Source organism: Oryzias latipes, chromosome 3, assembly GCF_053564925.1.
Source record: "Oryzias latipes strain Hd-rR chromosome 3, Olatipes_Hd-rR_3.1".
Lineage (NCBI taxonomy): Eukaryota > Metazoa > Chordata > Actinopteri > Beloniformes > Adrianichthyidae > Oryzias > Oryzias latipes.
In genome coordinates this window covers 25,617,855-25,632,309 of record NC_136239.1, presented here as the reverse complement: position 1 = coordinate 25,632,309, position 14,455 = coordinate 25,617,855, and the positions used below count along the sequence as shown (strand labels likewise).

The window sequence follows — 14,455 nt, the reverse complement described above, 5'->3', positions numbered from 1 at the left end:
CGAACGCAATAATTATGACGTTCGAACGCAATAATTAATCCGTTCGAACGCAGTAATTATTCACGTCATAAGTCATTCACGCGGATATGCTCTCTGTACGCCGGCAAAACTAAGCCGCTTTCAGCTGTAACTTCCGTGTCTCTGTGACCCATATTCGTTCAAAAGAGGAACATGAAAAACAAAAATGATTACTTTAATACTGTCTCAATGAATATAAGAAAAATATCAAAAGATTTATGATAACTAGGCTGCTTTGTCATTCGATAGCTCCTGCTAGGCTACTACTAGCGCCGCCGCAGAGCTCTTTGATGTATGCCGGCATTTGGGCAAATATTCATTGAGACAGTATTAAAGTGATCATTTTTGTTTTTCATGTTCCTTTTTTGAACGAATATGGGTCACAGAGACACGGAAGTTACCGCTGAAAGCGGCTTAGTTTTGCCGGCGTACAGAGAGCATATCCGCGTGAATGACATGACGTGAATAATTATTGCGTTCGAACGGATTAATTATTTCGTTCGAACGACATAATTATTGCGTTCGCACGAGTTAATCATTTCGAGGGAACGGAATAGTATTTTGAGGGAACGCAATAGTATCTTGTGGGAACGGAATAGTATTTCGTGCGAACGAGATATTAATCTGTGGGAACAAGATATATTTTTATATCTTAACGTCAGGACACGGGCTCCGTAGGTTTATTTGACTGTATGTAAAAATGATCGAGTGCCGTCACAAGGACACATGTGATGACAGCAAAAATTCCAGTCAAATGTGTGAGAAAAAAAACAGAATTGTCCAAGAGACATGTGACCATGTGTAGTAGAATGTTTTAACAATGTTCCCTTTGGATTATTTTTGATGTGGAAAAAACAACATAGGGCTGAACCTATCAAATCAAAATGTGAATGGATTTACCATTAATTTTAGTTTACTTGTTTGTTTGTACACAAATTTAATTCATACTTGAAATACAAGGACTGTGGAAAACTATGGGGTTCCGCTTCTGCCAAAAATATGTTTTTGTGTCCACTGTCTATGTCTTTTTTCCATTGTGTATGTCTACCGAAAACGTTTATTGAACATTGGTTCATGTCTATATATTACTAAGCAATATTTTCTGCAGAATGCATCTTTACCTTGTATTTGCTTTGTTATGTTTCATTTGCTTTACATTTAAAACTTTACATTTGTTCTTGTCGTTGATTGGTCTCGTCTCCCAACGCGAAGCAAGCTGAAACATCCCAAGGCAAATCCAGAGTAATCATCAAAGAAGCATGGGCACGCAGAGGATATTGCTTAGTACATAGACATTAACAACAATAAACTTGCTCAGAAGACATAGACAATGGACCAAAGTCATAGATAGTGAACACAAAAACATGTTTTTGGCACAAAACGGAACCTCATATAAAACAATCTGGTGAAACTGCAGAGAGGGTGACGCACCAGATGATTTCCATAACCTGTGGCGACTAATAAGGTCCTGTCAATCAAACAACTCTCAATTCGGTTTTTTATTTTCCTCTTCAATCATCAATGGATGCAGATAACATTTTAAAGCAGCGTGTTACTCACGTTTCTAACTATATAGACCACTCCAGCCCCCAGGAAACGGACTTTTCAAACTCCTCCCCCACATCCTATTCTCCAGTAAGAAGGAAAAAAAAGGAATACTTTCAACGCAGGGATCATGATTAACTTCACCCGCAGTCATGTAAGTCTTGTTAGAGGTCAGGAGAAGTCGCCAAATTGATGCACGCGGCGTACCGTTACTCTTCTTTACTAACATAAAAACACAAAAAACTAACTATTGTGAGTCCACCGTGTCTCATCCTCTTATATTGTTTTCAGACGCGGCTAACTTTAGCTTAGCTACAGTCCGAAGCACAAGTATCAATTAAAAAAAAGGGGATTCTGGGAAGTTGCTTTTACACGACAGGAAAAACTGTGCTTTCGCTGCTTAAAGAACCGTTTGCTCTCAAAGTTAGGTTTTCTCGCGTGAACTTAAAAAACCTTAACTCCAGCGAGCTAACACTGCCCCCGCTAAGTTTATCCAGCTCGAGCCCGAGTCTGCGCAGTCACCGCCCGCGGTTCCGATGATGAGGACTCGGTCCAATTCCACCCAGAAAGTAAATGTTTGACGTATTATGACAATTTTTGATGTACTCAACACCTTACGGAGTCCGGGCTTACCTGGAGCAAAACCCCACAGCATCCTGCCCGAACCGTTAACATGTGAAGCGCGTCTCTTTTGCTGTGTTGTATCCACATAATCATGACATATCAGTGTTTTGCTCCTCCAGTAAATCAGGATTTGGGTTTAATCAAGTTGCCTACTTGCAACTGATATTTAGAAAATATATTTTAATAAGTTCAGTTTTATTGCAATCATGTTTAAATTATATGATGTCAGATATTAATATTGGATAATAATGCATGGGGTCGTGAACCTTTAACGCTAAAAGAGCCATCTGGACCCGTCTCTCACTGACCCTAAAAAGCCTCACCTCAACGTTGAGATATTAGATAAATGCACTTTATTTGTGTTTTTGTGGTCATTTATTTACAAAACGTAGGTATAAAATATTTATAATTATTGAATTATAACAGTGGTAAGTTTATATATAGTTAATCATTTAACTTCCTTTACTTTTGACAGCAGCAAATACAATAAAAAAAAAAATACACGTTTGTGTCAAATGAGAAACTCCTGCTGAACTAAAAATGCAAGTGTGCCGAGTCAGTCTATCACTAGAACTTCATCCTTTTACTCTTTTTCACTATCGCTGATTTGACGATATGGTGAAGAATCCAAATGAAATAAAAACGTTATAAAAGTAATGCAGAAATGTTAAAAGAAACAACAATGAACCACAGAATTTTAACATTTTACTACAGTTGCCTGACATGTTAAAAATCTAAACATAAATGAGAAACCAAATTAACTAAAACAAAACAACCTAAACTAACCGTTTTTAATGTAAACCGTTTGCATTTTCTTCAAAACAAAAAACACAGTTGGAGGGTTAAAAGAGGCTTCCTGATCTATTGGTTTCTCATGCTTCAATTTATGAAAGTGAAAAAAATTAAATGAGGTCTTAAGTAACACACCTTAATCTGACAGCGTATTTTAAAACCTACTAAATTTCTAGACATCCACTTACAAATGATCTTCTTAGCCTATGAATCAAAACCTGAAACAACCAATATATTCTACTTTTTAAATGTAAAACTTTTATAACAACTTACTTTAGACTATAAACTAAGTTTAGAGTATGATATATGTTATAATTTTGCTGTGTTATTTAACTTGGGATAAATCAATCTTAGACATTGGTTTGCATACTGTCTAACTTTGAAAATGATTACTAATCTGAAAATATTAACAATTCATTTATCATGAAAAAAAATAGCTGTTTGAATTAAATACCAATCCTAGAACCGCTTCCATCACCCCCGCGAAGGGGGGTCTAAGGGCAGGGATGCCAGTTTAGTTAGTCTGTTTAGTTAAAGTTTTAGCATTATACTATTGAATTCTACGCATTTATGATCCTTTTTGATTGTATGTTTACCTTACAATTACCGGTATGAGGCCCATTGAGACGACTGTTGTTGTGAATTTGGGCTATATAAATAAAGTTGAATTGAATGTCTTTTAAACTGCCTTTGCTGAATAATATCCTTTATTTCTGTGTTCTTAAATTATTTTTTATCATTCGAGAACACAGTTTAAACTTGGAGACGCAATGAACTTCATTGAATTATCCTTTATTTCTTCTAGTGACCCACAGATGATCACCACATAACTGTGTTGCACAGAGAACCGGACCAGTGAACATAAAATGTCTCCTAAAGTGCCTGGCGGTCAAGGCAGGTTGGACTACTCTGCAGTCCAGGTGGCTGTTCGAGTGCGTCCCCTGCTGCCCAAAGAACTCCTGCACTGCCACGAGAGCTGCATCACCGTGGACCCTGACCTGCGGCGGGTCACTCTGGGCCACGACCGGCACTTTGTCTGTGACTTCTTGTTTGAAGAAACTGCCTGTCAGGAGGACGTTTATTCTGCGTCCGTCCAGCCGCTCATCGACGCCTTCTTCCAAGGCTTTAATGCCACCGTCTTTGCCTATGGACAGACTGGTTCTGGCAAGACGTACACCATTGGAGAAGCAAATATTAGTAAGTTATTTGGTTTCATTTTTAAGTTCAGAAGAAGCAAGAGAGCATCAATATTGTACTTCTTTAAAACTTTATATTTAGGTTCCTTCAGGGATGAGGAGCAAGGGATCATTCCCAGAGCTGTTGCAGATGTTTTTAAGCTGCTGGATGAAAACGACCTCACAGACTTCTCTGTGCGAGTCTCCTATTTGGAGATTTATAAAGAGGAATTTAAAGATTTACTGGAAATTGAGACTGCCAGTAAGGATATCCTCATCCGAGAAGATAAAGGCAACATTGGTATGGAAGAACGCATGCTGTCTTTAATGTGTAATGAGGCATATTTGTGCCATTTTATTCTGTCAATCATTTTGTGTGTTTGTCATTTTTTAAATTTGGACTTTAGTTCTGTGCGGTGTAAAGGAGTGTGAGGTGGAAGCTCTGGATGAGGTGCTTAGTTTTCTTGAGTCAGGAAACACAGCCAGACACACCGGAGCGACACAAATGAATCCCAACTCCAGCCGGTCACACACTATTTTCACGTTGTACTTGGATCAGCGCCGTGGAAGCTCGCGCCCTAATGGGACCACTGCAAGCTCTGGACCACAAATGTTATCTTCCAAGTTCCATTTTGTCGACTTAGCAGGGTCTGAGCGCATCTTAAGGACAGGTAACACTGGAGAGAGACTGAAGGAGAGCATTCAAATTAACAGTGGACTTCTGGCTTTGGGAAACGTTATCGGGGCACTGGGAGACCCAAAGAGGAAAGGTTCCCATATACCATACAGGGATTCTAAAATCACAAGGTGAGTACCTGTAAGGCAGTCACTTGTGCAGATTACAAATTTTTGTTTCCTTTCAATGAAAAACATCTTCCATCTTTGTTTTACTAGGATACTTAAAGACTCTTTGGGAGGAAACTCAAACACTCTAATGATCGCCTGCATCAGCCCGTCTTCCTCGGACTTCGATGAAAGTCTGAATACCCTAAATTATGCGATGAGGGCCAGGAACATTCAGAACCGAGTGACAGTCAACTGCAAGCGAGAGCTGGATCGCGTGGAGGGGCTTGAGCAGCAGATCAAGGCTCTTCGTAGAGCCCTGGAAAACCGTCAGCGCTCAGAGACCCGGATCATAGCTCACGCTGATCCAAACAAGAGACCTCGATTTGGAGAGGGGGAGATGAGCAGGCTGCAGGCGCAGAGCGCCCACTACAGGACATGCACTGACACCGCATACAGGTTGTGTTGTGCTCACTGACTTTGTTTAACAATATTTTTGAACAATAGCTGAAAGTACTGCATGTTTTCTTAATGCACTAGTGGTGCTGGTCTCTGTCTAAAGCATTGAAGGTCACATTTACTAATGAGCTCATGCTAGAAAAAGTGGTTTCCTCATAGTCTTTGCACAAGATGGGTACAGAAAAAACAAACTATGGTTTTAAATATTCCGTTTATTTTTATCAAAAGTAGATGTAAATGTTAGAAATGCCAAAAATAACTGTTGCTGATATTGCAGTTTTTCTAAAAATCCTCCATGATGCCAAAACTAGCAATGAAGTTACATTACTAATACAAGTAAAGTAAAATATTGTAGGGTTAAAGTCCCACTCCAATCACCTTTTGATCTATTTTAAAAGCATTTCCGGTGGTCTTTTAACTATGATTATACTGTTTTAGGCAAAAGCAAATAAATCATTGTTGTTTTTTTAGGACATAGTTTCTGCAAAGCAGCAGGAGTTCATTACAAATTTGCATCTTGATGTGTGGGCGGGACCATTGGCACAGAGCAACCCCGCCCCTTGCCCCTCCCCATTGCAGAGAAGAACAGGGAGCTTGTGGCCCACCCAGCGTATTTTCTACATCATAAATATGAACAGTATCTTTTCGTCTGCTTCTGATTCACAACGATTTGAATAAAGAAACACTCAGAAATTCAATTTTAAACATAATTTTCTTTATCCATGCCCTCCATCATAAGATAAATACCACAAGCATATTTGAAGAACAGCAGAAACACAAATTTCTTTGGAGTGGGTCTTTAAGCTCTTTGTTTCATGTCCTCTCTAATTACAGGCTTAACCTTTCTTCGTGAAGTATAAACACAGACAGAAATGATCGACACATTTAGTCGTTCTTGTGCCTATAGTGATAAAATGCCGCTTCAGTGGTTTTCTGTGCTGTTACAGGTTACTGCGGGAGTTACAGAGTGAAGGCGCTCTGACTGCAGAACAGAGTCTGAGAGTGAAGGAGTGGCTGTGCTCCGTAGAGGAGGAACGGAGCGGCCTCACCACAGCCTCTGGACCAGACAGCGGCATCGAGAACAGCTACACAGAGGAAAGTGTTGCTCTGCGGAGAAGCAGGCCTTCCATTAAGAATCAGGTTTGCCTCTGAGACATAAGCTTTAAGCATTCTGGTGAAGACTTGGTATCAACGTTTTGTTAACAAACTGTTGATTTCCGTCCAAGGACACGGAGGCTGTGGAGGGGAGGTTCACCCATCTGAATGAAAGTGAAAAAGAAGACACTCTTGCTCATCTTCAGACGGAAATTCAACGGCTGGAGAAAGAAAATACAGACTTTTTAGCAGCTCTGGAGGATGCAATGGAACAATACAAGCAGCAGGTTGCACATTTGTGTTGTCACCACAAAGTTAATTAAATCTATCTGCAGCTTTTTCATTTATGTAGATTCTTCACGGTAGTTGCTATCCCAGATTGCTGATGATGTAACTTTCTGTGTCAGAGTGACAAGCTGCAGGAGCAACAGGACCTGATAGCAGCTCTACAGTGTCAGCTCTCTTCTCTTGGACTGATGGGACTTGGCTTAAACTTGAGGCTGCGGCCACACACTGCGCCGATGGGCTCCATGCTGCATGGTCAGAATGGAGGCACGTATAGACAGGTAAGCACCCACCAGAGTATTTTAAAGACCCACTCCTATCCTTTTTTGATCCATTTAAAAGCATTTTAAATATTAATTATATTAATTATATTAATTCGCCTTTTGAGGTGTGGGCAGGAGCATTGGCGCGGAGCAACCCTGTCCCCCACTTTCTCTCCTTGTTGCAGAGCAGAGAAGTCCACCCATTTTTAAAAAAAAAATTCATCTGCTCCTGTTTCACAAAAATTTGAATAAAGACATATTCAATCCAATTTTTAGCTTAATTTTCTTTAAATATGCCCTTCAGTATGAGACAAATGTCACAGAACATGTTAGTAACCCCAAAAACATGATTTTCATCAGAGTGGATCTTTAAAATCCTTTTAATCTGATAGAAATTAGAAACATCTGTCTCAATGCCTCTGCTTCATTGGAAATGTTCCCTTCCAGATTTAGGATGAGGCTCCATCACACCGTCAGCAATGATCTTTGCAGAAACGTGTTGAGTTGGACGAGGGAGAGCATTTATAACAAAGCACTTTGAGATTTTTACCATTAACCCTTACACTTTTAGTCAAAAGAAGCTTTGAAAACAAGCCTGGTTGTAAAAAAAAAAAAAATTATATAAAATTTCAGCAAATCTCCACAGAAAATGTAGCTCATTTTTTTTTTCATTTTCTATTTTATCTCTGAATTCAGACTGAAAGCTTTGTTGCAGGAGGAAATCGCCTGTGATCCGTTTGTACTGAGAAAGGCTTAGAGGAAAGAGTAACATGCTTTTATCGTCTTCATCCTTTAAATTCCTTCATGAAACAACGCAGAATTGAACAACAGGGAAGCTCTGGGTTTAATGAGCCTGTCCGTCACCTCTGCATTGTCAGGATGGCACTGTAGGGATAGAAAATTGTAATATTTTTTTCACAGGCACCAAGAAAATGTGGGGCAAACACATTTCAAAAGAGGCTTGCTGCCAAATTTAAAGACACATTTAAAAAAGGTTTTATTGCACTGTGTGCTGCAAATTCTTTATCTGATGATTGATTCTTTGTTTGTGGGATAACAGGGCAGTCCAGTGGATCTCTCTGGGTATGCAACCTGTTCCAATGGAAAATATTTTGGGGACCAAGATGTCTCAGAAGTTGCAGAGATGATGCACTGTGCAGAAAAAGAGGGCAATCATTCTGACCATGATAGATGCAGGTATCTTGCAGAGAAGATTATAAGATCTCTACCCAATGCTTGCACATGCTCCATGCTGCAAACCGTTTGCATTTGGTGCCGTTTCAGACAGATGAACCTGACGTGGACTAAACGGGACATGCTGTCAGGAGGCAGCGTGGCTGTGGATAAAGGCCTAACATCTCAGCTGCCAGACCACGAAACACACCCATGTCTAACCAGAAAAGCCTGTAGGTCGCAGTTTCACTAGCTTTTTATTTAGAATGGAATTCATTTGAAAAATGATGGTGTGTTTCGCTTCAAAGCTCTGTCGCTGCCTAACTGTGCTGTTTCACATCTGTGTGTAGCCAACTCCAGTGCAGGGGACAGTCTGAAAAGTTTTGAAAGCATTTCCGAATGGGGACTTCTCCAGGCACAGCAGAAGATCAGGGAGCTGTCTGTCACCATCCGCATGAAGGAGGAACTCATCAAAGAGCTGATTAAAACCGGTAATGATAAAGAAGCAACACTTTTCCAGAAATACTATTGCTTATCTGTGAGTGACACTTGTCTTTTGTAAAGGAAAAGACGCTCAGGCCTTGAATAAGCAGTACAGCCATAAGATCACAGCTCTGGAGAGTGAAGCTGTCCAGGCCCGACAGGAGCTGCTGGAGGCGCAGAGGCAGCTGCAGGACCTGGAGAAACAAGAGAGAGAGATCAGTGCAACAGACAAAACCAGAGCGCAGGAGTGTCGCAGGAAGATCGCCGCAGCTCAAAGCAAAGTCCAGGTTTGATGTCACTATTCATTTTTATTCACAAAGCTGTTCAAATGAACAAACTTAGTCAAATTCAATGGCATGTTGATAAAATGGGGTGATTTTCTTTTTCTACCTAATCACCATAACCAGAACACGCTTTATGGTTTCTTTAATGTGGATCATAACTTTTTAGATTGTTTGCGTGAAAGACTGCATTTGGGGTCAAATATCAGGTTCTGAGTCAGCGTCAGAGGGATACTGCTCGTCTGGCTAACCTCCCTGTTCAAAGCGAGCGCCGCGTGCTGGAGCTGGAGAGGAGTGTGCAGTCCATGAAGCAGCAGCAGGAGCAGCTGCAGAAGCGATTGCGGGAGGAAAGTCAGCAGAAGAGACGTCTGGAGACAGAAATGCAAAGAAGAACTCACAGAGTCAAGGTAAGCTCAAACAACGTCTCTTTCAGTTTCTGCTTGCATCATGAAATGCTTTGCATCATAACTTTTTGGGCTCGCTGTTTGTTCAGGATCCTCCTTTTTTAACTAATATTCAGGCTTAAAAGTCTTTGAGTTGTGTTTAATCAATGCTGCAGAAACCTTTATGCACTTCAGTAACATGTTAACGTAAAGATTTGATAGACAAAAGTCAGAACATGGACAATTTAGGCAGCCAAAAATGTCTTTTTTTATCTTTGATGTGACCTTAAATATTTGTAATACTTTGACATTTTACATTAAAGAGCTAATCTCTGTAAAACTAATAAAAAAAGAAGATAAGATGCATTGCTTTGCTCTGAACCATAACCTGCGCTTATCTTCTCTCTATTTCACTCTTTAAGGAACTGGAGATAAAAAATGAGCAGCAGCAGAAGATCCTGAGGATAAAGACTGAGGAGATCGCTGCCTTCCAGAGGCAAAGGCGCAGTGGAAGCAATGGCTCTGTTATTTCATTAGAAGAGCAACAGGTTTGATGAGAACTGATCCTAAATACGTTTTTTATGATGCTCTTTATTCATGCACCTTGAGTTTGAGAAGTCACATTCAGTTTGACTATTTTTATTTTGTTTTTGCAAAAATCTTTACAGGCTAATCAGCATTGTATTTCACCTGATAAATGTCTGTGTCTTGACATTTGCTCTTAGAAAATTGAAGAGCAAAAACGCTGGCTGGATGAGGAAATGGAGCGCGTTCTCGAGCAGAGGAGAGGACTGGAAGATCTGGAAGGGGAGCTGACCAAACGAGAGGAGATCCTGGCCAAGAAGGAGGCTCTGCTGCAAGAACGCAGCGGGCTGGAGACCAAGAGGCTCCTCTCCAGTCAGGTAATAATCCATGCTAGCAAGTCAGTGAGCCACAAATCGGCAACAGTTGATCATTATTTATTGTCCAGGCTCTCAGTAAAGATCTGGTGACGCTTACTGGACGCATTGAGTCTCTCGAGCGAGAGCTGAGTGAGAGAAATGGCCTCCTTCGCAGTGGCAGCGCTCAAGACTCCCAACAGATTCGCCAAGAGATCTCCAACCTGCGTCAGGAGAAAGACTCGCTGCTTAAGCAAAGAGTTGAGCTGGACGATAAACTGCGGCAGGGTAACCTGCTCTCACCTGAGGTCAGAACGGTGATTTTGTTCAGTGACGTAGCTGAAAATATGGGATTTCAAATCATCTCGAGACATTTATTTCAATACGGTGTCCGCAGGAGGAGAGAACCCTTTTCCAGCTGGATGAAGCTATCGAGGCTCTCGACGCGGCGATTGAATACAAAAATGAAGCCATCACTCAGAGGCAGAGACAGCTGCGTGCTTCTGCCAGCATGCTCTCACAGTGGGAGATGAACCTGATGGCTAAGCTCAGCTACCTGTCTGCTTCTGAGACCAGAGCCCTGCTGTGCAAGTACTTTGACAAGGTGCTTTGTCTCTTTGAAACCTTATTGGATCTTGTTATCAGTGCTGTGTGGCGGTTCACATTGTGCTCTCGCAGCAGGGAAGTCCTGGGTCAGATCCTGGTTTGCATGGGATTCTTTTTTTCTGGGCACTTTGGCTTTCTCTCACAGCAGTGACATCACATGCACTGCAGTCCTAAACCATCATTTAAAGAGCTATTGTCCATTCAAAATAAAGCTGCTTGAGACAACAGCACAGATTCAAATACTGATCATCACAAAGCTTTCTATAGCCTTAACGGCTACATACAATGACACACATTGTTGCACATGTGCCAATAATCACTATAATACTGCTTGAAATTCTAACAAAGCTGACATTTTAATGGCGTGCCTTCAAAGTTTAAAAAAGGATTTTAGTTTGGAGAAAGGGGGTGTGAATACAAGACATTAATTGGCTTTAATTTCTAACATACTACTAAAACAAATTTTGATTGTTTACAACCTAAAATTTCCTCTTTATATGTAATAAAAATAGAAAAATTTACTCTGAAAAATGTTTTATTTACTGCTGCTACAACAGTTTGCTCGGAAAAGCTAGAAAGTTTAAGAAGTCTGAAATTTTGACAGAGAAGACTTGTTAAAAAACAGTTTAATTTTCTCTTTTATGGTCAGATTTAATATACTGTACAAACAAAAAGTACCTGTGAATCATGAATTAGTTAATATTTAAGTTTGTTTATTTATTTTTTGCTGGATTTGATTCCCTTTAATATGACATATCTGAGGGCGGATGTAGAGCCTTTAGGATTTTTGAAGTGCTGTGGTTTCCCAGATATAACTTTGCAAACTTCCGCTGTTGTTGCTTTTTTATAGGTCATATAATATCATTTCCGCTTTCACCGAGCCACACTTTTTTTCTGATTGCACTGTCATGAATTTGAGCATTTTACAGAGTCGGTGTCTGAGATTGATGTGAACATTTAGTAAATGTGCTGTGGTTGTGATCGTGGAGGTGGTGTCTCTGCGTGAGGAGGAGCGTAAGCTGCAGCTGGCCCTGGCTGAGCTGGAGATGCAGCTGGATGAGCAGCAGAGGTTGGTGCAGTGGCTGGAGAATGCTCTTGATCGTGCTCAGCTGGACACAGATCGGCGGCTCACACAGCAGCAGAAGGAGCATGAGAGGAGTGTCCAGCTCTTACTGCAGCAGTGTCGAGGTAAGAGGGCAGCCTTTTCCCAAAGTCACCTTTTTGGTTAATGTATTATGTGTCTCTCAATATGTTCGGAAAGGTATGTATCAGTATTGAAGCTGTTTGCATCTCCTGGTGTCCTGACAGAACAAATGGATGAGGGCTTGGCAGGACGACAGCGGCACTACGAGGGATGCATAAATAACATCAGCAAGGAGCTCAGTCAGTACAAAGCAGCCAATCTGGAACTGAGCTGCAAACTAAGAGAGCTCTGTGGATCAACCAGCCAGCCTAAAGAACACCATAAAGGTCAGGTTATTTTCCTAAGAGATTTATGTCCTTCATCTTAATGCCCTTAAGCAAAAAATAATATCAAAAAGGGATTTATCTACAGTGACACTGCTTGTTGTCTGACTAGTTTTATCTATTTATTTTTTGTTAGTATTTTTCAGGCTTGATGTCATGAATCTGTCAGTTAGAAGTAATGCATTCTGGCTTCTCTGTCTTGCAGTCTTGCTGTCTGATGGTAAACCCAATAATACTGGCAGCCTGGAAAAGTTAAGCCACCAGGACAGTCCTTCAGGCAGAGGGGCGGGGCAATCCGATCGACCTGTCCGGTCTCGGGATGAAATGAGGGAGCTGGTGAAGGCACCCCTTCCTTCCACATGGAGACGCTCCTCTCTCCCCACAGAGGAGCCTGCTGTCATGGAGGAGCTCCTACTGCAAGTGTCTGGGGAAGTTCCTGTAAATCGTGTAGTTCAGCCTGGTTTGGGTTCCTGGGGGGGGCCGCTGTCTCTCCCTGTGGTTAAACCTCGCCGGGAGTTTCGGCGTTCCAGCCTCAACATTGGACCTTTGACTTCAAGCAATGCATTCATTGATGTACGGAAGAACCCTGTCTGAATGTAATGCTTTCACAGAGGCTTTTATTTTGTAGTCCATCATTATTTTGTTGTTTTTTTGTTTGTTTCTAAAACCTACAGATTTTTCTGCCAAGCACTTTTCTCCTTGTTTTTGTAAAGAGAAGTATATGGTCTGTCTTATAAATCATTCCTGTTGCTTAAATCATGTACAGTTTTTTTTTTGTTGTTGTTTTTGATGTTAAATCCTTTTTAGGTTGTTTATTCACGTATGTTGAAGCTATTACTTCTTTCATTTGGTGCATATTTCTCAGTTTTTCTCCCACAACTTGTCCTCACAGATTGAAGTATTATAGAGTACTGTTTCCAAAAATAATACTTTTATTCATAGCTGATTAGTTAAATAAAATCATATTTATTCTGGTTTGGTATTTTTGTATTTTTTTAGACTAAAAAGCTACAAAACTAAATCCACTTGATTCTTTATGAGTAAACTCTTTTAAAAGTTTGAAGCAATTTCCGTGAGAAAATGTTGCAAAAACAGAAAAAAAGTCCAACTTAAGGGACAAAAGAGCCCCAAATGCTTAGATTGGACCCTAGGGGGCAGTAGTGTTCAACACGTACCAGCTTTACATGAATTTATCCTCAAATTTACCATTTAACAAATGGCTGTAAAAGAATTTAGACAAGACGATGCTTATATAGATGTGTTTTGTGCATTGAAACCCATTTCTTTGAAATGAAAATGTTTCCATTTTTCAAATATGTATGGACATGGTGGTATTTGGCAATTCTGCAAAAAAAAAATAACAATCCTCATGAATGTACTTAATGGCTCAAACTGGTGAATTAAATGCTGAACTTGTTACTGCAATGATGTATGATGTTGCTATAGAACAATAGATCTGCCCCTTTTATTTCAAAATTCTAAACCTATTACAAATGGATAAAAATGTCAGTAACTGCCGTCATTCAGAGGTTTATCACATTAAAAATAGAATGGGAGAAGAGAACAAGAACATTTTTATATGAGCCATTTCTTCAACTACATTTTTGGTTTTTAAACTACATTTTAACACATAAACCGATTAAAAGCTTTAGCGACTTGAAAAAGGTTCCTGCATTGTCTGTTGAGTTGTTAAAGCAGTTAAATACCAAAGGACGTTTATTCCGCATCTAATAGTCTCCGTCGCTGAAAGTTTGGATGAATAAAGTGGGGGGATTTTTTTCTGATTCAAAACCATAAAAATCAACGTTGCACTCATTAAACATAAAAAGTATGAGGTTATGAGATTCTTCCAATCAGACCTTTATTTTTTACAGCAAACAGCGATTTTTGTCTGACCCCTGCAAATGTGTCTTCTGTCATAGTATTTTAAATAATATCAATCTTTCTGACCATGTTTTCAACAACTAATGAAAAGCAAAAAACAAATAAATAATCTTATTTTCAAGGGTTAACCCTTGTGCTGTCTTAGATGACCCCACCCTTACATTGACGTGTTCTCCCTACCATGACAAAGGTGGATAAAGGTGGAAAGATTTCATGTAATCCATGGACACCAGTGAAGATTACAAATCATTGAAGAAAAAA

At 40.1% G+C, this 14,455-nt stretch overlaps 1 protein-coding gene across 2 annotated transcripts; it reads left to right on the top strand.

Moving 5' to 3' along the window:
* Positions 1-1,591: 1,591 nt before the first annotated feature.
* Positions 1,592-13,284, top strand: kif7 (kinesin family member 7). Of its 2 annotated transcripts, none has more exons than XM_004067339.5 (20): positions 1,592-1,717; positions 3,785-4,176; positions 4,258-4,455; positions 4,562-4,961; positions 5,049-5,396; positions 6,344-6,536; positions 6,623-6,778; positions 6,899-7,057; positions 8,100-8,236; positions 8,324-8,445; positions 8,563-8,703; positions 8,777-8,982; positions 9,186-9,383; positions 9,782-9,907; positions 10,085-10,261; positions 10,330-10,545; positions 10,635-10,841; positions 11,833-12,031; positions 12,152-12,313; positions 12,516-13,284. In XM_004067339.5, exons 2-20 carry the CDS (start codon positions 3,846-3,848, stop codon positions 12,902-12,904), a joined length of 4,065 nt encoding a protein of 1,354 aa, XP_004067387.1. In that variant the 5' UTR covers positions 1,592-1,717; positions 3,785-3,845; the 3' UTR covers positions 12,905-13,284. The 2 variants fall into 2 exon arrangements, with proteins under 2 accessions (XP_004067387.1, XP_078800651.1); XM_078944525.1 differs by lacking the exon at positions 1,592-1,717 and adding an exon at positions 1,962-2,132.
* Positions 13,285-14,455: the final 1,171 nt, after the last annotated feature.